The 25,570-nt window shown below is 43.3% G+C and overlaps 1 protein-coding gene across 3 annotated transcripts in view; it reads right to left on the bottom strand.

Moving 5' to 3' along the window:
- Positions 1-693: 693 nt before the first annotated feature.
- The window catches only part of LOC119863036 (toll-like receptor 8), a 40,265-nt gene continuing 15,388 nt past the window's right edge, over positions 694-25,570 (bottom strand). For 2 of the 3 annotated variants that reach the window (XM_043502819.1, XM_038420760.2), the window contains 2 exons: positions 7,637-7,827; positions 694-5,035 (listed from right to left, as the gene is read on the bottom strand). In XM_043502819.1, the coding sequence (XP_043358754.1) occupies positions 1,907-5,029 (3,123 nt within the window). In that variant the 5' untranslated portion in view covers positions 5,030-5,035; positions 7,637-7,827 and the 3' untranslated portion in view covers positions 694-1,906. Of the gene's footprint in view, positions 5,036-7,636; positions 7,828-8,946; positions 8,964-21,165; positions 21,442-25,570 lie in introns of those variants that run through there. The other variant, XM_043502882.1, reaches the window with a different exon arrangement.

Below are 25,570 nucleotides of genomic sequence, written 5' to 3'. Positions count from 1 at the left end.
TAACAGCACAGGACAATATTCATTCAAAATATTAACAACTACAAGAAAATGCTTAAATGCAAGAAAATATTCTGGCTCATGAAGGAAAATGCTGCAAATGAGATGTGCTAAAGAAACTAAAAGAAATATAAGCGATGGAACAGATAACAGCTGGAATTGGGAGTCGATTCACTGCTGTGTTTGTACAAGATATAACTCAAATGTTGCCCCAACCCAACTCTTGTCCATGCACAAAAGTCTCTCATTCGAGTTAGGTGATGCTTCAAACTCAAGGTAGCTGGCCATGAGGGGGATATGGGTCGAAGCCCAAGTGCTGCTGATGCTTGAGGTAGTAATGTAGTAGAAAGTAGCTGTGTCGGTGATGCTAAATCAATCATTCTGTGTGGCTCAAGCATTGTTTTGTAGTATAGCTGCTTTCTCTCGAGCTAGGCTAACTCAAGAGACAAAACGTAGTGTAGATCACTTGAGCTAAGGCTGCAGTGAAGTCATACCCTAGACAGTATACCCAAGAGCAGTACATACACTGTTAGGCTTTACCTCACACTCTGTGGAAACCATTCATGAAACAAAAAGACACGATGGCCCCAATTTAAAACCAGCCAATAATATGTCAGCTTATCATCCATATAAATGATCCCCAAACTGAACAAACCCAGTTACCCACATATCTTCCTATCATAAGCAATTTGTAAAACAGCCACTTGTGTACTTCTCCATGTATAACATTGCTACAACAAACACCTGTATAAATCTATACTTCGCCAAATCCTACTTTCCTCCCTTAGTATAGAAATACTGCACCAGTTGTTTGTGAACCAAATGATAGCTATAACGCTGTATCAATAACACTTGCACATTCCTATTTATACATTTACCTAGATATTTATTCTTACCTCAGTATATGCATGTTAACCTTTATGCCCAATTTTGAATTTACTCTTACAATCACTAGTGAACAGTTTCTAAAGAAAATATAGTTGACAATATGAAAAAGGAAGATTGGTTACTAGGGAGCATAGGCCAGTGGCCAGAATTAGTCTATCTGTTCCTTTACATGAGGTGGTGTGACATATAAAAATTAATATGGCTCATACAGTATAAAAAGACATTTTACTAACAGTATAACAGAAAAAATATGAAGCAATGGCAGATGTCTGAATGACATAATGACACAAAGAAGCCATCAACTCCACAAAAAATTTCTAGTGTCATTATTAAGATAGCATTATAAATGTGCACCATGCCTGACAAAGGCCTGGCCCCCAAGTAGTTGACATTCTGAAGGTAATTATTATGTAAACATAAATTTTATAATAGAATGTTGTATTTCATTATCAATACAAATTTATATAAATTTCAATAAATAAATGAATAAAGTTGTAATAAATGCATTGCCTATAAAGATACAGAAAAAAGTGACTGTCTGAACAAACATTGCCTTGTTAGAGAATAAACTTTCTTCCACTACTGAAAAATGTAGCACAGGAATAGAAAGAAAAAAATACCGTTTATATGCAGCAATAATGTTGTTATTAATGTGTGCATGTTATTAATTCTGTCACGATGATTTTATATCCGTTCGTTTACTTTAACCTTGTAAAGCACACTTTCTTCAGTACAATATAGCAGAGTAACCAGTACATTCAACTGTAAGTACTTACCATAGAGTACACCCCATAAAACTTTAAGAAAACCACCCAAAGTTTTCAAAGGTGACCAGTGATGTTGGTTGTCCAGCAAGAGAGAACCTAGAGCAGCCTGATTTTCAGAAAATGCTGAACAACCCTCCTGCCCCTCAAATTAGGACTCTTTTTTTAATACATTTAAAATTTGGCACCCAAATACTGAGGCACTGAAAAGCACAAGTTACTTTTTGAGAAGTGAAGCTAGCTGTTGTAACCCCTTTCTATATACTGTACACCCCATCATCTTGCATGCTGTTATCAGTTAGCACTGCACTTTTTAGTCTTTGCCAGAAAAGGCCTTCAGCGTGTGGATTCTTAGGCCAGTCAAGAACAGAGCTCTTGCACATCCTCCTCCTCAGCCTCAGGTACTGGGAATGCTGTAGCACCGGCTCCAGTAGAATAAACACAATCACATCCGTATTCTCATCCATTAGCCTCTGCAGAGCAATATAAAAAGCGGTTTTGAAGTTCCCATTTTTCACATATCTTTCGGTTAGAACAAAGATTGTCTTTCTGCTGTGTTGGATGCTCTGTGCAAGGTTGTCAATGACAGCCTTTCCCGGCTCCCAGTCCCTTTCCTCCAGACAAAGCAGAACTTGCTTGTCTCCGTTTTCCTCGAGACGAAATCGTAGCTCATTTATTACCCAGTCAGTTACTGTTGCATCCTGAGTATCATACGCTATGTAAGCATCAAAGAGAGCTTTGTCTATGGTTACAGATTTGTATCCTTTTATTTTTGCCATACAAGAATGATAAGTATACCAGACATCCCAATAAAATATATATTTAGTAACTGCTACTATCATAATGCTAATAATAGTGGAGAAAGAAATATAAAATAATATTGCTGCAACACTATCCAGAATGCAAGCATGCAGGTCAATCAAGAGAATGCTATGCTGTCTTTGGTCCTCAGGGTTCATGCAAATTACATTTCTTGCTACTTGTGAGATCGGAGTTTTGGTTTTCTGTATCCACCTTATGAAGTTGCTGTTTTTGCAGGTGCAGTCAAACGGGTTCCCTTTTAATTTTAAAATGTTCAAATGTTGTATAAGTCCTGATAAGAAAGTTGACTGATTTAAGACTTGCAGTTGGTTGTAACTCAAATCCAGGTACAGGAGGCTGCTGACTCTCCCAGGCAACCCAACAACAATCCTGGAAATCTTGTTCTCCCTTAGCAGCAGAGTCTGGAGGGACTGTGTGTAGTTGTACTGGATATCAACAGCCTTCAGTTTGTTCTGACTTAAGTCAAGCAACTTCAGAGATTTAAAGTATCTAAGATTTTCCCAGCTGAGGGTATGTATTTTGTTGTTATTTATATACAGTTTAGTTAAGCTCTGAGGCAGATTTTGGAAAGCCCTAGTGGGGATATTTCGAAGTCTGTTGTATGAGATGTCTAGATGTGTCAGCTTTTTTAGATGCTTAAACAATTGTATGTGATTCATTTCTCCATTTTTCCATAAGGTATCAAGACGGTTTCCTTTGAAGTCTAGTTTTTGAAGGGAATCACTCCTTAGTTCAAATTTTGTTAGTGCAGAAATGTCATTCCAGCTTAAATTTAAAATTTTTAAGTTAGGAAGGTTTTCAGTAAATAGTAGCTGATGTGCAAAACCTGTCACTAGAAAATAGTGCTTGTTATAGCTAAGATCTAATACCTCTAGATTAGGTAGTTCTTTAAATGCAGAGTAACTGGTCAAATCCAGTTTATTAAATGAGAGATCTAAATATTTGAGATTAGATAAATAGATTAATTCAGTGCCATTGAAAGCCTGCCCAAGGGCATTTGAAGACAAATTCAAACAAGCTATATCCCCAAAGCCTTTAAACTGATTTGGGTTAATGAAGAAGATATTGTTTAAACTCAAATCCAAGGCTGTGCCATATGAGGTACAAAGCTGTTTAAGGAAGTAATATGATTGCTTTTTTTTATCAGAATATGTGACAGAAGGGTTCAACTTGTTTTTCCACACCGAGGTACGATGATAATTGATCAAATAGTCCTCTTTCTCAAATGATTTTAAAAAAACATGCTTTTCTGTTGTTTGTGGGGATATTTTGTTTTCTTTCAAGTATATTTCCGTGAGGTTTCTAAAAGCCTGGAAGACAGACATATCAACTCTTTTAATAAAATTTATTCCAAGGTCAAGGACATTTAGCTTTCTCAAAGCAAACAGAGGTTCCAAGTGCAGTTTATCTAATTCTTTGAAGACATAACCTTTAATATATAATCGTTTTAGAGATACTAGAGAAGAAAAGTACGTTGAGAGGTTTAGATATCGTGAGTATATTTGTTTCTGGTAGTTGAAAGATAGGTCAAGTTCCTCTAAAGAAGATAAATTCTGTAAGAATTTTCCAGTAGCTATTTCGCTCATTAAGAAGTTAGATGCAAGGTGCAGCACCTCTAGCTCTGACATATTTTCAAACCAAATAGCGGGTACACTAGTGAGTGACATGCTGGATAGAACCAAAGTCTTTAATTTTTTAAGATTCTGGAAAGCCAGAGGATGTATTTGAATGGCAGAGTTTCCAGTGCAGGGTTCACATGGAAAAGGTGTATTGAAGCATTTTGGACAGTTCCCACTTAAATCAAGAACTTTTAGATGAACTAGTTTCTTAAAATCATTTTGACTGATGTTCTTTATCTTGTTATAACTCAAATAAAGTTCTTGTAATGACACAGGCAGTTTGGGTGGCACCCAGGTCAAGTTGTTGTAGGAAAGTGACAGCACAGTCAAACTGGTGAGGGCTGAAAGAGCCCCTTCTTCCATGTTGAAAGGTTTTTCACAGGCATTACCATAGTAACAGTTCTGGTCCATATAAAGTTCCTTCAATTTTGTGAGTTCTTTGAAGGTGTTCTTGCTAATAGTAACAATGTTATTGGACTTTAGACTTAGCGAAGTAATGCTAGGTGAAATCCCTGCAGGCACTCTGGTTAGTTGATTGCCATTAAGATGTAATTCCTTTAAGTGTCTTAAGTTTGAAAAAGTTGCGTCTAGTATTTGTAAAGGTTTTGGAGACAAATCAAAATTAGATTCTTTTGGCTTAACATGCCAATTCCAGTTTAATTTAAAAAATGTAAGGTCCTTAAAGTTGTGAAAATCCTTCTTAGAAATCTCTTCAATCCAGTTGAAAGACAATATCAAGCCAGTAACATTTGTATATATTTCCTGAGGGACTGCTCTCAGCTTTTGTTTACTGCAATCAAGGAGAATGGAGAAGCTACTCTGTTTTGTTTTTATTTTACAAGGTAGGTCCTTAGAAACCCACTGATGATGAGTGGAGAGACCAAACTCAGGTTGAATCAGGAGGAGTAAGAAGAACAGGTTGTGGGGCATGGTAACCATATTTACCTAATTAAAAAGAAACAGACCGATTAGTGGTTTTGGTATAGTTGATGACAAGTGCTGTTCATGCGCATATAATATTTCACATTGTAATCTTAATAATTTTTAAATGTGTGTGTCCAAACCACAAAAATACAAACAAAACATACTGCTAGTACAGTGTACAGGTAATTTGTGATTATTATCAAAATTAACCAGCAACATAATTTCAGTTATTTTATTACTGTTGTTACATGCACTATATGCTGCCCAAAATGGAATAAATAAATTTTTAACAGAAAGCACTATTTCTGACGGAAATTTCTGTTAAGTTCTTTGAGCGAGAAGGACATTGTAAGATTTTGACCAGTTGTAATCATTACCCTGGTTTTGTTTAATCACTACTATACTTTTAGTATTTTAATGAAAAGGGTTAGGGTGTGGAATATTTAACAAATGCTTCCTTTATCCAAAAGGCTAATTAATCGTTGATGTTAAATAAGTGCTTACAAAAACAAACAGAGAGTTTTAAACAGTCTGACTAAAAATCCCTTCAGCTTTCATTCTCTTGGCTCTTGTGATGTCTCCATTGCACTACTTCTCCTGTCATCATAAGACTTGCTTAGATGAGGATTTTGAGGGCCTTAGCTAGCACATATTAGCTAGCATGTGTTAACAGCCTAGTATAGACATGGCAGTGTGCCTTCAGCTTGTGTAAAGTGATCAAATTAAAGTTAAACTGTACTCTAGAGATCAACTTGTGGAGTGTCTTTAAATTAATTTGGTGAGAAATGCCAAGGTGATCCTGGCAGGCAACCCACACTCCATGCTGCAGAGGAAGGCAAAACAAAAAAAACCAAACCCAGGTTCTTGTCAATATGACCTGGTGGGAAATTTCTTCCAGATCCAAAATCTGGTGATCAACTGGACCCTGAGCACATGAGCAAGACACACTAGCCAGGCATCTATGAGAGAGGATTCTCTGTGCCACCTCAAAGCATCAGTCCACTCTAACGAGTGCTCCATCTCTCGCCACGGCTGATCTCTAATGCTTCAGAGGAAAGTGATAAATTACAATTATAACTGTGCATCTGGGAAAACAAATTCTTCCTGATCCCCGCAGGCAACCAGCTGAAACCCTGAAGCATGAGATCAAGCCACCTCTCAGCCATCTCTTCAATAAGCTGAAAAAGTTGATCTCTTTAAGCCTCACATCATAAGCCTTGTTTTCCATCCCCTGAATCATTTCTGTGGCCTCCATTGAACTCTCTCTAGCATTTCTTCATCCTTCTTGAAGGGCAGACACCATGAGTACACATGTAATCTATTAGCAATCTGACCAACGCTTGCATACAGAGGCAAGATCACTTCCCTACTTCTACTTGAATTTCCTCTATTTATACATCCCTGGATCACAGTACCCCTTGTTGCCACAGCATAGTCCTGAGAGCTCCTGTTGAGGCAATTCTTTGTGGTGACCTCTGAATCCTGTCTTAGTAACTGCTTTCCTCTGTCTTGGAAATGCTTCGGGGAAAGTAGGTCCATTTATTAATGAGAAGGGGAACAAAATGGTGCCTCAGCAATGGCTGAGGTTCTGAACTTTTTCTTTAACAAGAAAAATATACTAAAAAATCATATCACACAGTACATTCTCACACACACAAATAAATGCATACATAAGATTTTAACTCAATGTACTGAGTTTTTATATAGTTCTTAATAACTCCTACGGGAGCCACACAAACAGGGAGCTGGCACCTGAAGTGAGTAGAGAGGCTCAAGGCAACGATCTCCAAAATAGGCGCTTAAAGTTAAGCTCCTAAATCCCATATTTACACTCATAAAAAAGTGGCTTGATTTTCAAAAGCACTAATCATTTAGCAGCTGCCTTCAATGAGAGGTGCTGAAGGCTAATTTTTGAAAATCAGGCCATTTATTGAGAAGTCTAGCTTTAGGCACACAGTTCAGAAAACGTTGTCCACGTCCTTCAAGTAGATGGTTCAGCGTCTCCAGCAGATCCCTTCTGCCAGTCACAGATTTGGAGGATGAACCACTCTCTAGTCTTCGGAGTCCAAACTCTGTCACCTTCCTTTGGTGCCAGAATTTGGAGGCAATTCCTTGAGCAGGATCTCACAGAGTTTAATTCCCGTGTGTAGAAGAATCTTGCTTTGTGTAAGGCCTTCAGTACTGTCCCACCTCGTGTGTGTGTGTATATATATATATATACACACACACATACATACAATACTCAACTGATATTAAAATATCTCCTGATTTCATGTTCAGTATGGGTGTATGTAAGTGAGAGTGTATATACACACACACGGACACACACTGAACAGGAGATTAGGAGATATTTTGAATACCAGTTGAGTATTGTCAAGAAAGGACAGATACTATGCTACAAATCATATGCATTAAAAACTTGATGAGAGCATATCCTAAGAAATAACAAGAAGTTTGGCACAATATGTAATACTCCTGTATAAGCATGTCTAGATATCACTCTGTCACACACACACACTGGCACAAGCTCACAAAAAGTGAGAGAGAAAATAATAGTCAAATACATTTGTGTTAAAGAAGAACTGTTGAACTGAGTTTCAGCAGAAGGATTTAATCACTTACTTGCAGAAATGAAGAATCAACACTAGCAACTAATTAGATGATTCTAGTGTAGTGGTGCAGTCAAGAGAATGTGCACTTTCCTATGTGGTCTTCTACATTGTAGACTGGCACTAAATCTGCCTTCAGGACATCTTTTTAAGCAATATAGATAAAACGTCTCACTGAGTGGTTTGCATGAAATACTTCTCCATCTGAAAGCAAAGTCAAAAAAAGTATGATGATGGCTAGAGAGACTATTCCAATGTTATGGTTGAGGCGCATGATTTTCTTTACCCAAGCCCCCACAAAACAGGAAGTGAAGGGGAGGTAAAGAGGAAGATCAAGAATAAGTAGAATCAAAAATTAGGAAATATGAATAGGGTGACCAGACATACCGTTTTTAAAGGGACAGTCCCGTATTTAAGCCCTCCTGCAGCTGTCCCAACTTTTTCTTAAAAACGGGCAAATTGTCCCGTATTTTCTATCTCCCTTCCCCATCAGTACTGGCGGGTCCTGCTGCTGGCCAGTTCCCTTCTCGCCAGCTGCCCGCTCACCAGCGGTGAGTGAGGGGGGTGGGGGTCCAGTGGCTGACATTGGGGGTGGGTGTGTAAGGCTGGTGAGGGGGAGAAGATGCAGCACACGGGGCCAGCCACTCCCCCTGCTGGTCCATCAGTTCAGCCCCTGCTGCATGCTGGGTCTCAACCAACAGGGCCCTGCCCCCCATCCCGTTTCCAGCTGGCACTGGCTGCGAGCTGCAGTGTCTGAGTGCGGTCAGGTGCCAGGTGGCCACCAGTTACGTGTCACCTCTGCTGCCCACCCAGTGGCTCTTTATGTGCTCCCTCTCTCGCTGTCCTCTCCCTGCTCTGCCCCTTCACCACCTCAGCCCAGTTGCTCCTCCATATCCTCCCCGGCAGGGCGTGCCTCTCCCAGCACTGTGCGGAGAACCAACCCCTGGTCGGAGCGCTCTGCTCACCAACAGCCTGGCCATCAGGCTCCTTCCTTCCCCCACTGCCTCTGGCTGGCCCAGCACCCTGGGAAAGCCCAGGACCCTGTAGCCTCGGGCGCTGGCCAGGAGGAGCTGAGCCCTACATGTGCCAAAGCCCCACACAGCACTGGCACGGGGAAGCCTCTCCGCCCCTCAGCTAAGCTCTGAAGTGGTGTCGGGGGGAGTGATTTCGAGCCTGTTCCCGCTCTAAACCTGCAAGTTCCATAACAGTCCCCGGGGCTTAACAAACCCTCTTCAAACCCACCCTTCCTCCGCCCTGGGTCCTGCCCCCAGGGAGCGTGGGGCTGCTCCATCCCCAAGGTACCCTCCTCCCCTGCTGAGCCACCTCTCTGGTGGGGTTCGCTGAAGCCCTGCAGTCAGGTTCCCTGGGCCCTGGTGCACAATGCATCCTTAGGGCTTAACCCCTTCCTGCCCACACTGTAGCCAGAGGTGGCTGGCTTATGTTGATGGGCAGCAGCAGCCTGGAGGTGTTAGCTACCTTTTAACACTGTGTAGGCAGTAAGGAACAAGCTGCTTCCAGCCACACTGGCAGGGGGTGGGGGGTGAGGGGAAAGAGAGAAACTCTGCAAAGACATGGGCCAGGTCATCCCTTCCCTCCTGCACTGTGCCAAAAGGCTGCTGCTGGCCACATTCTGGATTCTTTATGATTATGGATTCTTTATGATTATGATGATTTGGTATTTGAGTTAACTTTACTAGTCTCCTAATATGACATTGTTTCTGTTCCCTGATTGGCAACCAAAGCTTAATAAATAAAAGCAGTGCCTAATTCACACCCCTGAGCAGCATAACATATTGATTAAAAAGAAAAGGAGTACTTGTGGCACCTTAGAGACTAACAAATTTATTAGAGCATAAGCTTTCGTGAGCTACAGCTCACTTCATCGGATGCATTTGGTGGAAAAAACAGAGGAGAGATTTATATACACACACACAGAGAACATGAAACAATGGGTTTATCATACACACTGTAAGGAGAGTGATCACTTAAGATAAGCCATCACCAACAGCAGGGGGGGGAAGGAGGAAAACCTTTCATGGTGACAAGCAGGTAGGCTAATTCCAGCAGTTAACAAGAATATCAGAGGAACAGTGGGGGGGTGGGGTGGGAGGGAGAAATACCATGGGGAAATAGTTTTACTTTGTGTAATGACTCATCCATTCCCAGTCTCTATTCAAGCCTAAATTAATTGTATCCAGTTTGCAAATTAATTCCAATTCAGCAGTCTCTCGTTGGAGTCTGTTTTTGAAGCTTTTTTGTTGAAGTATAGCCACTCTTAGGTCTGTGATCGAGTGACCAGAGAGATTGAAGTGTTCTCCAACTGGTTTTTGAATGTTATAATTCTTGACGTCTGATTTGTGTCCATTCATTCTTTTACGTAGAGACTGTCCAGTTTGGCCAATGTACATGGCAGAGGGGCATTGCTGGCACATGATGGCATATATCACATTGGTAGATGCGCAGGTGAACGAGCCTCTGATAGTGTGGCTGATGTGATTAGGCCCTATGATGGTATCCCCTGAATAGATATGTGGACAGAGTTGGCAACGGGCTTTGTTGCAAGGATAGGTTCCTGGGTTAGTGGTTCTGTTGTGTGGTGTGTGGTTGCTGGTGAGTATTTGCTTCAGATTGGGGGGCTGTCTGTAAGCAAGGACTGGTCTGTCTCCCAAGATCTGAGAGAGCGATGGCTCGTCCTTCAGGATAGGTTGTAGATCCTTGATGATGCGTTGGAGAGGTTTTAGTTGGGGGCTGAAGGTGATGGCTAGTGGCGTTCTGTTGTTTTCTTTGTTGGGCCTGTCCTGTAGTAGGTGACTTCTGGGTACTCTTCTGGCTCTGTCAATCTGTTTCTTCACTTCAGCAGGTGGGTATTGTAGTTGTAGGAATGCATGATAGAGATCTTGTAGGTGTTTGTCTCTGTCTGAGGGGTTGGAGCAAATGCGGTTATATCGTAGCGCTTGGCTGTAGACAATGGATCGAGTGGTATGATCTGGATGAAAGCTAGAGGCATGTAGGTAGGAATAGCAGTCAGTAGGTTTCCGATATAGGGTGGTGTTTATGTGACCATCGCTTATTAGCACCGTAGTGTCCAGGAAGTGGATCTCTTGTGTGGACTGGTCCAGGCTGAGGTTGATGGTGGGATGGAAATTGTTGTCCTTTCTTACAGACAGCCCCCCAATCTGAAGCAAATACTCACCAGCAACCACACACCACACAACAGAACCACTAACCCAGGAACCTATCCTTGCAACAAAGCCCGTTGCCAACTCTGTCCACATATCTATTCAGGGGATACCATCATAGGGCCTAATCACATCAGCCACACTATCAGAGGCTCGTTCACCTGCGCATCTACCAATGTGATATATGCCATCATGTGCCAGCAATGCCCCTCTGCCATGTACATTGGCCAAACTGGACAGTCTCTACGTAAAAGAATGAATGGACACAAATCAGACGTCAAGAATTATAACATTCAAAAACCAGTCAGAGAACACTTCAATCTCTCTGGTCACTCGATCACAGACCTAAGAGTGGCTATACTTCAACAAAAAAGCTTCAAAAACAGACTCCAACGAGAGACTGCTGAATTGGAATTAATTTGCAAACTGGATACAATTAACTTAGGCTTGAATAGAGACTGGGAATGGATGAGTCATTACACAAAGTAAAACTATTTCCCCATGGTATTTCTCCCTCCCACCCCACCCCCCACTGTTCCTCTGATATTCTTGTTAACTGCTGGAATTAGCCTACCTGCTTGTCACCATGAAAGGTTTTCCTCCTTCCCCCCCCTAATGTTGGTGATGGCTTATCTTAAGTGATCACTCTCCTTACTGTGTGTATGATAAACCCATTGTTTCATGTTCTCTGTGTGTGTGTATATAAATCTCTCCTCTGTTTTTTCCACCAAATGCATCCGATGAAGTGAGCTGTAGCTCACGAAAGCTTATGCTCTAATAAATTTGTTAGTCTCTAAGGTGCCACAAGTACTCCTTTTCTTTTTGCGAATACAGACTAACACGGCTGCTACTCTGAAACATATTGATTGAAGCTGTAGTATGGCCATCGCTGAAGTCAGAAGTAGTAAGGAGTGTGGAATCTGGCACATAGACTCAGGTGCTGCACTAATGCACTTATTTGAAGTCTGGAAATTCTGTGTTACGGTGAGAGAGCCTTATGAAGCTCAAGCTATGTATTTTATTAAAGTGAAGGTTAGGACACTCTCTCTCGTGCAAAAGATTTTAAATGTTGGAACAATCTACGTAGGGATGTGGTGAATTTGAAGTCATTTGAAGTCTTTAAATTGAGTTTGGATGTCTTCCTAGAAGATACACTAAAAGAGAGAGGCATTAAAATTAATTATTTAGTAAGGAAGTGAAGATTTAAGTGGTTGTTTCATTTGAAGTCTAAGCACCAGAAGCTATGAACTTTATGCAGGAATTACTGGGTGAAATTCAGTGGCCTGTGTTACGGAGGAAGTCAGATTCGGTTAGATGATCACACTGATCCCTTCTGGCACTAAAATCTATGAATGGTTTCTATTGCTCCTCTGCCTGATTAGTATTGCCTGCTCATAGGGTTTTATGCCAGAGGAGGAAAGTATGAACTGCCAAAAGATTAACAGGCCTAAAACATTGTACATAGGATATTTAAAATCTTTTGCATGAGAAAGAGAGACTGCTTGGATTGAATCCACAGATCTTTATATATATCATATTAACATGTACCAACCACACAACCCTTATATACAATATATTCATGTACCTTTGTTAGTTTCAATGTATTCGCTCTCTTTATGGTAGATGTCTGGTCTACAGTTGGCAGGAAACTGCTTCTGTGAAGTTGCCATCACAAACGCAACCATGACAGGTTTCAGAATAGCAGCCGTGTTAGTCTGTATCCGCAAAAAGAAAAGGAGGACTTGTGGAGCCTTAGAGACTAACAAATTTATTTGAGCATAAGCTTTCGTGAGCTACAGCTCACTTCATCGGATGCATTCAGTGGAAAATACAGTGGGGAGATTTTTATATACAGAGAACATGAAACAATGGGTGTTACCATACACACTGTAATGAGAGTGATCAGGTAAGGTGAGCTATTACCAGCAGGAGAGCGGGGTGGGGGGGACCTTTTGTAGTGATAATCAAGGTGGGCCATTTCCAGCAGTTGTCAATTTGTTAGTCTCTAAGGTGCCACAAGTACTCCTTTTCATGTAATATCAGGTGTCAATTATCCATTCCAGACTAGATTGTATACAACATTATTTCATATATTTGCCAAGTTCATGATTGAATTTACTGTTCTCCATTTTTCAGCTGTTCTTTTCACTACAATTACTGTAAATCATAGTAACAGTGAAGTAATTGAATGTGTTCTCAGTGTAAATAATTAATGACTGTAGAATGCTGTGACTATGTAAAGTGTTAATAATAACATTTATTTTATTAAATAATATTTATTAAAATATTATCAGCAAAGGATACAGTCATCAATTTTGTGCATCAAAGATAACAGCCATTTATGTGAAGTTTCACATATTTGTTTGCGTTTTGCACATATTGTTAATTTTTGTTGCACGTTTTGCAGTCCATATTTTTTCATGGAATTTTCAAATTCAATCAGTACATACTTTAATTATAGATACTTTTGTGTAATATTTGGTTTTGCTGTCTCTAATCTGGGAAGAGATAAAGCCAATTAATATCCATTTGGATGGTTGCATATCTGTTGCTGAGTATTGGGAATACTTTGTTGAATTTTGCAGTAGTTCTTTCGACATAAAATTCATTATATAATGATAATTTAAACACAGAATCCCAAAATATGTTGAATTATTTAAAATACATGCATATGAAATGTATAACAAAAGCTACAGATTTCATTTTCAATATTCATTAATAAAATTATTCATTTGTCAAATTATTAATATCGGAAATAATGTAGGGAACTTAAAGAAACAAAAACTAGTTTGTGCAACCATTGTAGTCCAAGAAATGACTATATTTCTTTGCTCTCACATCTTTGTTTTGTAATCTTACATTTCTTGTCTCTTTTGAACCATTTAAATACATTTAGTTTGTCTTTAAAGGTCTTATTTTTTTAAAAAAGCTATCTAGCATGTCACTCTTTCAAATATTCTTATTATAAAAATAACACTTATTGGCTATTTTTTGCTCTTCTGTTTTAGAAGTTGTGATGAGTTCAAGCATTGTTTTGTGTACAAGAAATAATTCTTTTGTTCACTGTATAAATAGTGAACTATTTGGGGTAACATTGTAAATGTAACACATTCCAAGTAGTAACTTAGGTGTCTAAAAGTCCCATTGACTTTCAATGAGACATAGCCCTGGTCTACACTAGAAGTTGAGGTTGAATTTAGCAGCGTTAAATCGATTTACCCTGCACCCATCCACACGACAAAGCCCTTTTTTTCAACTTAAAGGGCTCTTAAAATTGATTTCCTTACTCCACCCCCACCAAGGGGATTAGCGCCGAAATCAGCCTTGCTGGGTCGAATTTGGGGTACTGTGGACACAATTAGATGGTATTGGCCTCCGTGAGCTATCCCAGAGTGCTCCATTGTGATCGCTCTGGACAGAACTCTCAACTCAGATGCACTGGCCAGGTAGACAGGAAAAGGCCCACAAACTTTTGAATTTCAATTTCCTGTTTGGCCAGCGTGGCAAGCTGCAGGTGACCATGCAGAGCTCATCAGCAGAGGTGACCATGATGGAGTCCTAGAATCGCAAAAGAGCTCCAGCATGGACTGAATTGGGAAGTACGGGATCTGATCGCAGTATGGGGAGAGGAATCCATGCTATCAGAACTCCGTTCCAGTTTTCAAAATGCCAAAACATTTGCCAAAATCTCCCAGGGCATGAAGGACAGAGGCCATAACAGGGATCCTTAGCAGTACTGCTTGAAACTTAAGGAGTGAGGCAAGCCTACCAGAAAACCAGAGAGGCGAACGGCCACTCCGGGTCAGAGCCCAAAACATGCTGCTTCTATGATGAGCTGCATGCCATTTTATCCCAGCCACGTTGTTTGACTCCTTCAATGGAGATGGAGGCAACATGGAAGCATGTTTTTGGGATGAGGAAGATGATGATGATGAGGTTGTAGATAGCTCACAGCAAACAAGCGGAGAAACCGGTTTTCCCGACAGCCAGGAACTGGACCTGGAGCCAGTACCCCCCCGAACCCACCCAAGGCTGTCTCCTGGACCCGCCAGGTAGAGAAGGGACCTCTGGTGAGTGTACTTTTTAAAATACTATACATGGTTTAAAAGCCAGCATGTTTAATGATTAATTTGCCCTGGCATTTGCGGCTCACCTGGATGTACTCTCAAAGCCTTTGCAAAAGGTTTCTGGGGAGGGCAGCCTTATTCCATCCACCATGGTAGGACACTTTACCACTCCAGGCCAGTAGCACGTACTCAGGAATCATTGTAGAACAAAGCATTGCTGTGTATGTTTGCTGGCATTCAAACAACATCCATTCTTTATCTCTCTGTGTTATCCTCAGGAGAGTGATATCATTCATGGTCACCTGGTTGAAATAGGGTGCTTTTCTTAAGGGAACATTCAGCGGTGCCTGTTCCTGCTGGGCTGTTTGCCTGTGGCTGAACAGAAATGTTCCCCGCTATTAGGCATGGGGAGGGGGGAGGTGTTAGCCATATGCTGGGGGAAGGCAAAATGAGACCTTGGAACGAAAGCACATGTGCTATGTATGTAATGTTAACAGCAAGGTTTACTGTGAGAGAGTGTACCCATTGTTCTATAAAATGTGTCTTTTTAAATACCACTGTCCCTTTTCTTTTCTCCAGCAGCTGCATGTGTTTCAGGGATCACAGGATCTTTTCCTTCCCAGAGGCTAGCGAAGAGCAGAAGGTGAAAAAAATGCACTCGCGATGAAATGTTCTCTGAGCTCATGCTGTCCTCCCACACTGACAGAGCACAGATGAATGCATGGAGGCAGACAATGTCAGAGTGCAGGAAAGCACAAAATGACCAGGAGGAGAGGTGGTGGGCTGAAGAGAGGGCTGAAGCTGAAAGGTGGCGGCAGCATGATGAGAGGAGGCAGGACTCAATGCTGAGGCTGCTGGAGGATCAAACTAATATGCTCCAGCGTATGGTTGAGCTGCCAGAAAGGCAGCAGGAGCACAGACCGCCGCTACAGCCCCTGTGTAACCAGCTGCCCTCCTCCCCAAGTTCCATAGCCTCCTCACACAGACGCCTAAGAACGTGGTGGGGGGGCCTCTAGCCACCCCACCCCAGAGGATTGCCCAAGCAACAGAAGGCTGGCATTCAATAAGTTTTAAACTTTTAAACTTTTAAAGGGCTGTGTGGCCTTGTCCTTCCTCCTCCACACCCTCCTGGTACTTCTCTCCTCCACCAACCCTCCTGGGCTACCTTGGTAGTTATCCCCCTATTTGTGTGATGAATTAATAAAGAATGCATGAATGTGAAGCAACAATGACTTTATTGCCTCTGCAAGCGGTGATCCAAGAGAGGAGGGAGAAGAAGAATGAACCAAGGGGCGGGGGGGGGTTTCATCAAGGAGAAACAAACAGAACTTTCACACCGTAGCCTGGCCAGTCATGAAACTGGTTTTCAAAGCTTCTCTGATGCGCACCGAACCCTCCTGTGCTCTTCTAATCACCCTGGTGTCTGGCTGTGTGTAACCAGCAGCCAGGCGATTTGCCTCAACCTCCCACCCTGCCATAAATGTCTCCGCCTTACTCTCACAGATATTGTGGAGCGCACAGCAAGCAGTAACAACAGTGGGAATACTGGTTTTGCTGAGGTCTAACCGAGTCCGTAAACTGCGCCAGCATGCTTTTAAACATCCAAATGCACATTCTACCACCATTCTGCACTTGCTCAGCCTGTAGTTGAACAGCTCCTGACTACTCTCCAGGCTGCCTATGTATGGCTTCATGAGCCATGGCATTAAGGGGTAGGCTGGGTCCCCAAGGATAACTATAGGCATTTCAACATCCCCAACGGTTATTTTCTGGTCTGGGAAGAAAGTCCCTTCCTGCAGCTTTTGAAACAGACTAGAGTTCCTGAAGATGCGAGCGTCATGTACCTTTCCCGGCCATCCTACGTTGATGTTGGTGAAACGTCCCTTGTGATCCACCAGTGCTTGCAGCACTATTGAAAAGTACCCCTTGCGGTTTATATACTCGCTGGCTTGGTGCTCCGGTGCCAAGATAGGGATATGGGTTCCGTCTATGGCCCCACCACAGTTAGGGAATCCCATTGCAGCAAAACCATCCACTATGACCTGCACATTTCCCAGGGTCACTACCCTTGATATCAGCAGATCTTTGATTGCGTTGGCTACTTGCATCACAGCAGCCCCCACAGTAGATTTGCCCACTCCAAATTGATTCCCGACTGACCAGTAGCTGTCTGGTGTTGCAAGCTTCCACAGGGCTATTGCCACTCGCTTCTCAACTGTGAGGGCTGCTCTCATCTTGGTATTCTTGCACCTCAGGGCAGGGGAAAGCAAGTCACAAAGTTCCATGAAAGTGTCCTTATGCATGCGAAAGTTTTGCAGCCACTGGGAATCATCCCAGACCTGCAACACTATGCGGTCCCACCAGTCTGTGCTTGTTTCCCGAGCCCAGAATCGGCATTCCACCGCATGAACCTGCCCCATTAGCACCATGATGTCCGCATTGGCAGGGCCCGTGCTTTGATAGAAGTCTGTGTCCAGGTCCTCATCACTCTCGTCATTGCGGTGACGTTGCCTACTCGCCCGGTTTCGCTTTGCCAGGTTCTGGTGCTGCATATACTGCTGGATAATGCGTGTGGTGTTTAATGTGCTCCTAATTGCCAAAGTGATCTGAGCGGGCTCCATGCTTGCCGTGATATGGTGTCTGCACAGAAAAAAGGCACGGAACGATTGTCTGCTGTTGCACTGATGGAGGGAGGGGCGACTGACGACATGGCTTACAGGGTTGGCTTACAGAGAATTAAAATCAACAAAGGGGGTGGCTTTGTGAAAATCTGAATGGCCCCCTCAAGGATAGAACTCAAAACCTCAAGGATAGAACGCAAAACTGGGTTTAGCAGGCCGTTGATTTCACGAATGGAGGGAGGGAGGAGAAAATGAATACAAACAAATCTGGTCTATTTCTTGTTTTGAGTCACTTCATCTATCTTTATACATCTTGCTGGCAGCAGACTGTGCAGTACGACCGCTAGCCATCGTCACCTCCTGGGTGCTCGACAGAAGACGGTGCAGTATGACTACTGGCTATCGTCTTCTGCTAGCTGCTGATTAAAAGACAGTGCACTGTCATTAGGACTCAATCACCATGAGACAAAACTTAAAAGGGAAATGACCTGGCTGAGTCACTCCCATGTTTGCCCAGGTGCCCCTGACCTCGTCAAGGTTGGTTAAAAGAGCACCCAGGACTACGTCGACGATGGCTACCAGTCATACTGCACTGTCTGCTGCCAAAAGGCAATAAACTGCTGCTGTGTAGCAATGCAGTACCACGTTTGCTAGCACCCAGGAGACATACGGTGATGGTTAGCTGAGCAGGCTCCATGCTTGCTGTGGTATGACGTCTGCACAGGTAACTTAAGAAAAAAGGCGCAAAACAATTGTCTGCCCTTGCTTTCATAGAAGGAGGGAGGGAAGGGGGGCCTGACGATATGTACCCAGAATCACCCGCGACAGTGTTCAGGCACTGGGATTTCTACCCAGAAGTCAAATGGGTGGCGGAGACTGAGGGAACTGTGGAATAGCTACACACAGTGCAATGCTCCGGAAGTCGATGGTCGCCTCGGTACTGTGGATGTACTCTGCCGACTACATGCACTAAGAGCATTTGTGTGAGGACACACACAATTGACTTCTACAAAACTGACTTCTATAAATTTGACCTAATTTCATAGTGTAGACATACTTCCACACAGAAGAAAAAGAATATATTTCTTTGTAAAGTTTAAAACAAGAATGGTGTGATATGTATGGGTTATCTGCTGCCAGCTGTGATCCCTGCAACACATAAGAAATATTATTTCCACACTATTTGGTCTTTGGGGTACTGAAGGCAACAACAAAAGTGTCTGTATATGTTGACCTGAAATTAACAACAATGCACCTGATTGTCCCCTCATATTTCCTGTGTGGAGGGTAACCTCTACAGGGGCAGATCATAGAATATCAGGGTTGGAAAGGACCTTAGGAGGTCATCTAGTCCAATCCTCTGCTCAAAGCAGGACCAATCCCCAATTTTTGGCCCGGATCCATAAATGGCCCCCTCAAGGATTGAACTCACAACCCTGGGTTTAGCAGGCCAATGCTCAAACCACTGAGCTATCCCTCCCTCGTCAGGTATTTCTGTGGCCCGGGCATTAGTCTTCTGCGGTGTTCCATGGCTGGGGACAGAACTAGAGCAGGGGGGGAGCAAACTTTTTGGCCCGAAGGCCACATCTGAATATGGAAATTGTGTGGCGGGCCATGAATGCTCATGGAATTGGTGGTTGGGTGCGGGATGTGGCTCCATGCTGGGGTATGAGGGGAGGGGGTGAGGGCTCTGGGTGGAAGGGGGGTGGGCTCTGGGGATGAGGGGTTGAGGGTGCAGGAGGTTGCTCCGGGCTGGGATGGAGGGGTTCTGTGGGAGGGAGGGAGGGAGATCAGGGCTGGGACAGGGGGTTGGGGTGCGGGAGTGGGGTCGGGGTGCAGGCTCCATGCGGTGCTTACCTCAAGCGTCTCCCAAAAGAAGCAGCATGTCCCCCCTCCAGTTCTTATGGGTTCCCGGCTCATGGAAGCTGCAGGGGCAGCACTTGGGGTGGGGGCAGCGTGCAGAGCCCCCTGACTGCCTCTACATATAGAGCCAGAGGGAGGACATGCCGTAGCTTCCAGGAGCCAAGCAGGGCAAGCCCCAGACCCCTCTCCCCGGCGGGAGCTCAAGGGCCAGGTTAAAATGTCTGGAGGGCTGGATGATGCCCCCAGACCATAGTTTGCCCACCGCTGGACTAGAGGGAAGTGCAGTGTCTTACCACCACCATGACATACACACCAGTCCTAAGGCAAAACAATGGAAAAAAATAAATGCAGCCTGCATCATTAACTTTTGTGCAGGCTTTTTTCCATGCTCCAACATCTCCTTTAAAGCAGAAGTTGAGGCATTGTCTTTGCCTGCAATGAAGCAGCATTGTGCGGAAGTCTTTACTCAATGTCTTTGATATATTTCCTTATTTGTAGCAACTACCGTATGCTAGTTGCATTGCAGACTGACACATTTCCTCCCCACCCCCAGTCCCCCTAAAGAGCATGCAATCTAACATTAAACATAACCCATGCCTCTACTCTTACTCCTTTGCTTGGATGGTATTACCTAACGAGACATTTTACAAGCCATGGCTGGTGAAATAGGGGGATGAGCTGATGAGGATTACAGAAATAAGGTCACAAAGTTACTTACTTGTTATGCACTTCTTGTTCCACAATATTTACAAAAATTGAGGGTGTGTGGTCCTAGCCCGTTAAAATTCCCCGCCAGGGTCCAATGCTCCTTCCTCAGCCACCTTCCTTCTCCCTCCTAACACCTTCTATCCTTATTCCACATGGCAACTGTACACATGCCATTTTGTGAACATTCCTCCTCTCCCACAACTAGAAAGCTGGCAAAGTCATTCATCCAGGAGAGAAGCTTTGCCTGTTTCCTTTTCTGTCTGAGGGAGAAGGGCCCGTCAAGAGGTCCGCTGTGGGTGTTCAGGAATGTCATGGGCCAGTGACAGACAAGCCCTTAGCTAGGACACATTCCCCACACCGGTGTCTCAGTTCCTATGGGCTAGGGCTAGTCTGGGCTAATCTGCCTCTGCCTGCTCTTGCAGGAGCTCTAACTGCTGATTCAATATCAAGGATGGTTAGCTCTGCCCCTGGGAGTTCTTCAGTCAGCCTGCATGACTGGTATAGGAGACTATTGCAAACCTTGTGTGACTGTGGGGGAGCTTCCTCCTACTGGTTTCTGGCTCGGAGGTGCTGGAGAGGGACCCACCTAAGCCACTGTTTTCTCCTCTCCTCCTCCCCACCCTACCTAGAGGAATAGCTTTGGTTGCAGCTGGTATAGTTTCTCACTCCCAGTGGTGGCAGGCCCCAGCCCTGAGAGAAGCTATTCCTCCCCAGCATACCTGGCTTGAGGGGGTGGGTGTGTGGAATGATTGCAAGTAGACTGTTGCCAGCACAAAGCTTAGGAAAGCTATAGAATTTGGCTCATCGTTATACATAGAGGCGTCTGCCTGGGTGGCATTGCCATACTTATGGGTTTCCATGCCAGTTACAGGAGGGCATAGATAACAATCAGAAGCCTACATAACACTGCATATATCACTTCTGCACAGTGCCCCTGTCCGTGTTAGTGCAAATACTGGTGCCATCTACCCTGCTTGAGTTTCTCAACTTTGACTCCTCTCTTGGTAGTAGGCACCTATACTGTTAGCAAGACGAGGGGAGAGGAAAACTGTCCTTGCAACTTTTAGCCCCATGGTTGGAGTATTCACCTTGGATGTAGGAGACTCTCTTCTCTCTCCCAGTTCAAAAACCAGCTCTGCTCAAGGGGAGAAAGGGCTTGAAGGCTCTGCCACATCTCACGTGAGTGCCCAAACCACTGGGGCTCTGCCAGACTCTCATGGAGGGCTCTCTCAGTCTCTCCTGCTGAAGATGTTCCACAGTGAGTGACTAATGAAAGCATTATTGGCGCAAGGGGACTGAAGCCTGGCTCGCTCACCTCCCAGATGAATGCTCTAACCACAGGCCACAGAGTCATTCTTCAACTTGTGCTCTCTTTCTTGCTCTTGCTCCGGCCCAGTGACTTTTTCATTATTTCATAGTGGAACAGCGTCAGTACGAGAGAATGAGACTCCCTTGCACCAAAATATTCCATACCGCAGAGGTTAGGGCATGCCCTTGAAAAGTAACAGACCCTTGTTCAAATCCCATCTCACCAGAGGGAACTTTATTGCAAAAACTTAGAAGTCAAGTCAGTTTAGGCACCTACAGGATTAGGCAGCAGCTGAGCAGGAGTTTTGTGAATCCCATGAGGCCTATTCTGGAATTTAGGTGCCTAAAATGTCAGCTAATTCCTTTTTGTCACTCTGCCTCCAAGCTTCTCTTAGCCAACAATGACATTATGGAGATAATTATAGTCACACATTTTATTATGAACTTTTGCTTCCTCAGATGCAGAGCTTCCAAGAGCATTACTGCTAAAGGAATTATGGGCTTTCACATACACATTTGGGCCTGAAACACTGGAAAGAAGTGATTTTGTGGCAGTCTCATGTGACAACCAGAAAACAAAATACTTAAAATTCATACACATTCTGCTTCAGGAACTTTATTTTTCAGTATCGTATGTTTAAATAACTGTTTCCATTGAGTCATTTCAATGAAAAAGCAGCTTTCCAATTAGGAAAGCAAAAGTGAAAAAGAGTTTTAAGGAAAAAAGACCTATGCTTATAGAGCGCTTACAAAAGATAATCACTCTCTTTAATGTGGAGTATAATATATGTAAGAAAAGAGCAGACCATGGATTACATCTTTTGCTATGTAAACAGCAGGTACTTTCAGATGCATTCTCACCACTGAGCTAGCTTAGTAGAATCCTGGTAAAAAGAACAGGAGTACTTGTGGCACCTTAGAGACTAACAAATTTATTTGAGCATAAGCTTTTGTGAGCTACAGCTCACTTCATCAGATGCATTCAGTGGAAAATACAGTGGGGAGATTTTATATACACAGAGAACATGAAACGATGGGTGTTACCATTCGTAACGAGAGTGATCAAGTAAGGCGAGCTATTACTGGCAGGAGAGGAAAAAAACCCAATCCCTTAGTGTAACTGATATAATGTGTCAGGTGCGCAGCTATTACTGAGATTAGAATGGTGGCAATAAAGGGGATGGAACAGTCAGGAAAAATGTTTGAGACTGAAGTTAGACCCAGTGTCTTCAGTTTTGCAAATTCACAACTTTGCAGACAGTATATGAATTGGTTGCAATTGTTTTAAAAAAATCCCAGCCATCTGTAATATAGAGATTGAAAAAAAACAAACCCTTCATTGTCTCAATTTTTTCTGAGACTGCACTAGCAAAAAAATGTATTTTTGTTTGTTTCTTCAAAAGGCCAAATCTGCCAGGTTTGCTTCCACTGTGATGTTTTGCTATCTGCAACATGCCTTAGTACGAGAAAGAAAGAAAGAACCGGTGGAGAAAGAAAATCACTAATTTAGGATTAGCCGCTGCTCTGCGACCACGCCTTTGTATCAGAAATTGTTATCTTGTGGGGTTAGGGAAACCCTACATTAAAACAAAAATTCATTTTGGATGCCAAGGGTGTTTCTATTGATGAACCCAGAAAAGACGAGAGAGGATTCAGACGTGCCTTCTTTAAGCCTCTCATATGGGTTCAATACTCTCCTGTCCCAAATTCAGAACCTTATGCCCCCAGCTCCCAAATTTGACACACAAAAAATCAGATAACTTCATAAATACACAACAATGTTTAGACATCAGTAAGTATGTACTAATGAGGTGATAGCACAGGTTAGTGGCTAGATTACTAAACTAACAGCCAGAAGCCCTGGTTCTGCTCTTAGGTCTGCCACTGGTTTGCTGCGTGATCTTCTGGGAATCACTTGACTGAGCTGGATGTCAATTTCTCAATCTGTAAAAATGGGGATAATACAACTAGTAAAAGTAATTTGAGATCCCTGGATGAAAAGTGCTATTATGACTTATTATCATGAATCAATGGGCAAATTAGACTTGGGTCTCTGGTTTTTCAGATGAGCGCTCTACTACAGATCTTGTTTTGAGAGGCCTTTGCAAAGCAAGGCTCAGCAAGCATTGAGGCAGGAAATGAAGACGACAAGGCAAGAAGTACATTTTCTATTTCTGGTGTGCAATGTTGCTTAACAGTTGGTTCCGCTGGCAGCCGACACACAGCCAGCCTCCCGCCCTCCTTTTGTTTTTAGCTCTCAAATACTACTGCTATGTTTCCTCATAGAATACCCTGTATGCAACATAATATGCCTGCTTTATATTTACAGTGTATCTATCGCCTGAGGGATTCCCACATGTTATTGCTGTAGAACAAAAAGCAGGATGATCTGGGGTTTCTAAGCATAGCACCAGCTGCACAACAGGATGTCTTATGTAGGCTACAACCTGCCCCTTAGTCTCACTCACATTAGCATGGCACCAGCTAAGGCAGGATGGGCCCTGCAATTAATCAGCTGTAACCAAAGATGTATTTCCAATCAAGATGATCATAGTATTATGATGGTCACACTATAATTAAGGTACAGAAGGGCACAGCCCTACAGCACATGTGACTGCTATTAAAATATTGATAAATCTGTCAAAGAAATCCCATTAGATGGCTAAGAAGTGTTGAGTGTAGTCAGTATTTGGCTATGCTCTTTCCACAGAAATAACGTATTTATGAAACATGTCACCAAAATGTTGCTAACAGGCTTCCAGATTTGTGCCACTCTCTATGTGCTAAATTAGGACCAAGTTGTGATTACTCCTACATTGAGGCCCACTGACTTCAAAGGATCAAAATCAAATATCTAGGGACTAAAACAAGCTTTGCAGTGTGACCTGAAAGTAAATAAAGTCAGACACTGGGAGCCAGATTCAGAAAGGGGCTGAGGCATTGTGTTGCAACACCTCATTTTTACGCTGATAGAAAATCACTGGGATCCACAAAGCCTGAGTTAGGCCCTAGCCCAGGGATGGGCAGCCTTTCCGAAGTGGTGGGCCGAATCTTCATTTATTCACTCTCATTTAAGGTTTCACGTGCCAGTAATACATTTTTAGAAGGTCTTTTTCTATAATTCTACAATATATAACTAAACTATTGTTGTATGTAAAGTAAATAAGGTTTTAAAAATGTTTAAGAAGCTTCATTTAAAACGCAGAGCCCCCCGGACTGGTGGCCAGGACCCGGGCTGTGTGAGTGCCACTAAAATCAGCTTGCATGCCACCTTTGGCACGTGTGCCATAGGTTGCCTATCCCTGTGCTATACAGTGAATGGAGAGAAACGGGTAGCTCAGAGTGGGCTCCACAAAAGTCAGCATGCAAAGCGACTCCTGGTCTAACTAGCCAAATGAAGATGTTGACAAGAGGGTGGGTCCTAACCCACATCCCGTCAGGGAATTCAGTGCTTCAGCTCACAACTGTGAACCCTCTCCGAGAGGCAGGTGCCTAAACTGCTTTGTGCAAGAAATGCCAGAGGAGATGCCCAGTAATTAGAGCACTCAACCACCCTGCAAGAGACTGAGGTTCAATGCCCCTGGCCTCTGTGTCTGACTCAAATAGAGTTCACCCACAGTCCACAAGTGTGCCCATTCGACTGAGTGCTGGGATAGTTTGGTATGCAGCTCCTTCCAAGCTATTCCACTCGGGCTAAGTACTGGAATAATCACTGGAGCAGAGAGACAAAGAAAATGACTTGATCGCTTGGTGAGGATGGCACTGATATGAGGAGGTGAGGTACAGTGCTCTTGCTCTAGTGAGTTAGTTATCTATAGTGCAAAAGGTTCAACACAAGAGACTGAAGGAATTTCCCATCAGAATACCTCATAGGTCAGTGGTTAGAGCACTCTCCTGAGATGGGGGAGACCTCTGTTCACCCCCTTGGGCAGAAGGAGGAAGTGAACCTGAGTCTCCTACAGTCTGGCTAAGTGCTCTAACCCTTGGCTGAAAGTTATAAGGTGGGTGTCACAGTTTCAGTGCAACTGCACATGTATTCCCCCTCCACTTAAAGTTTCCTGTTCCCAGCCATTACTGCTCTGGGGGAGAGATGGGGGGCAGAGGGGGTGGAGCTAGAGGTGACACATAAGGGGGGGCCGAAAGGGGTCATGTGCCCCCCCCCAGATTTTCTGCTTGGCTTCTACTGAGCATGCTCACACAA

Source organism: Dermochelys coriacea, chromosome 1 (genome assembly GCF_009764565.3).
Source record: "Dermochelys coriacea isolate rDerCor1 chromosome 1, rDerCor1.pri.v4, whole genome shotgun sequence".
Classification (NCBI taxonomy): Eukaryota; Metazoa; Chordata; order Testudines; family Dermochelyidae; genus Dermochelys; species Dermochelys coriacea.
The sequence above is the reverse complement of the archived record's forward strand: the minus strand, read 5'-3'. Positions and strand labels throughout refer to the sequence as shown.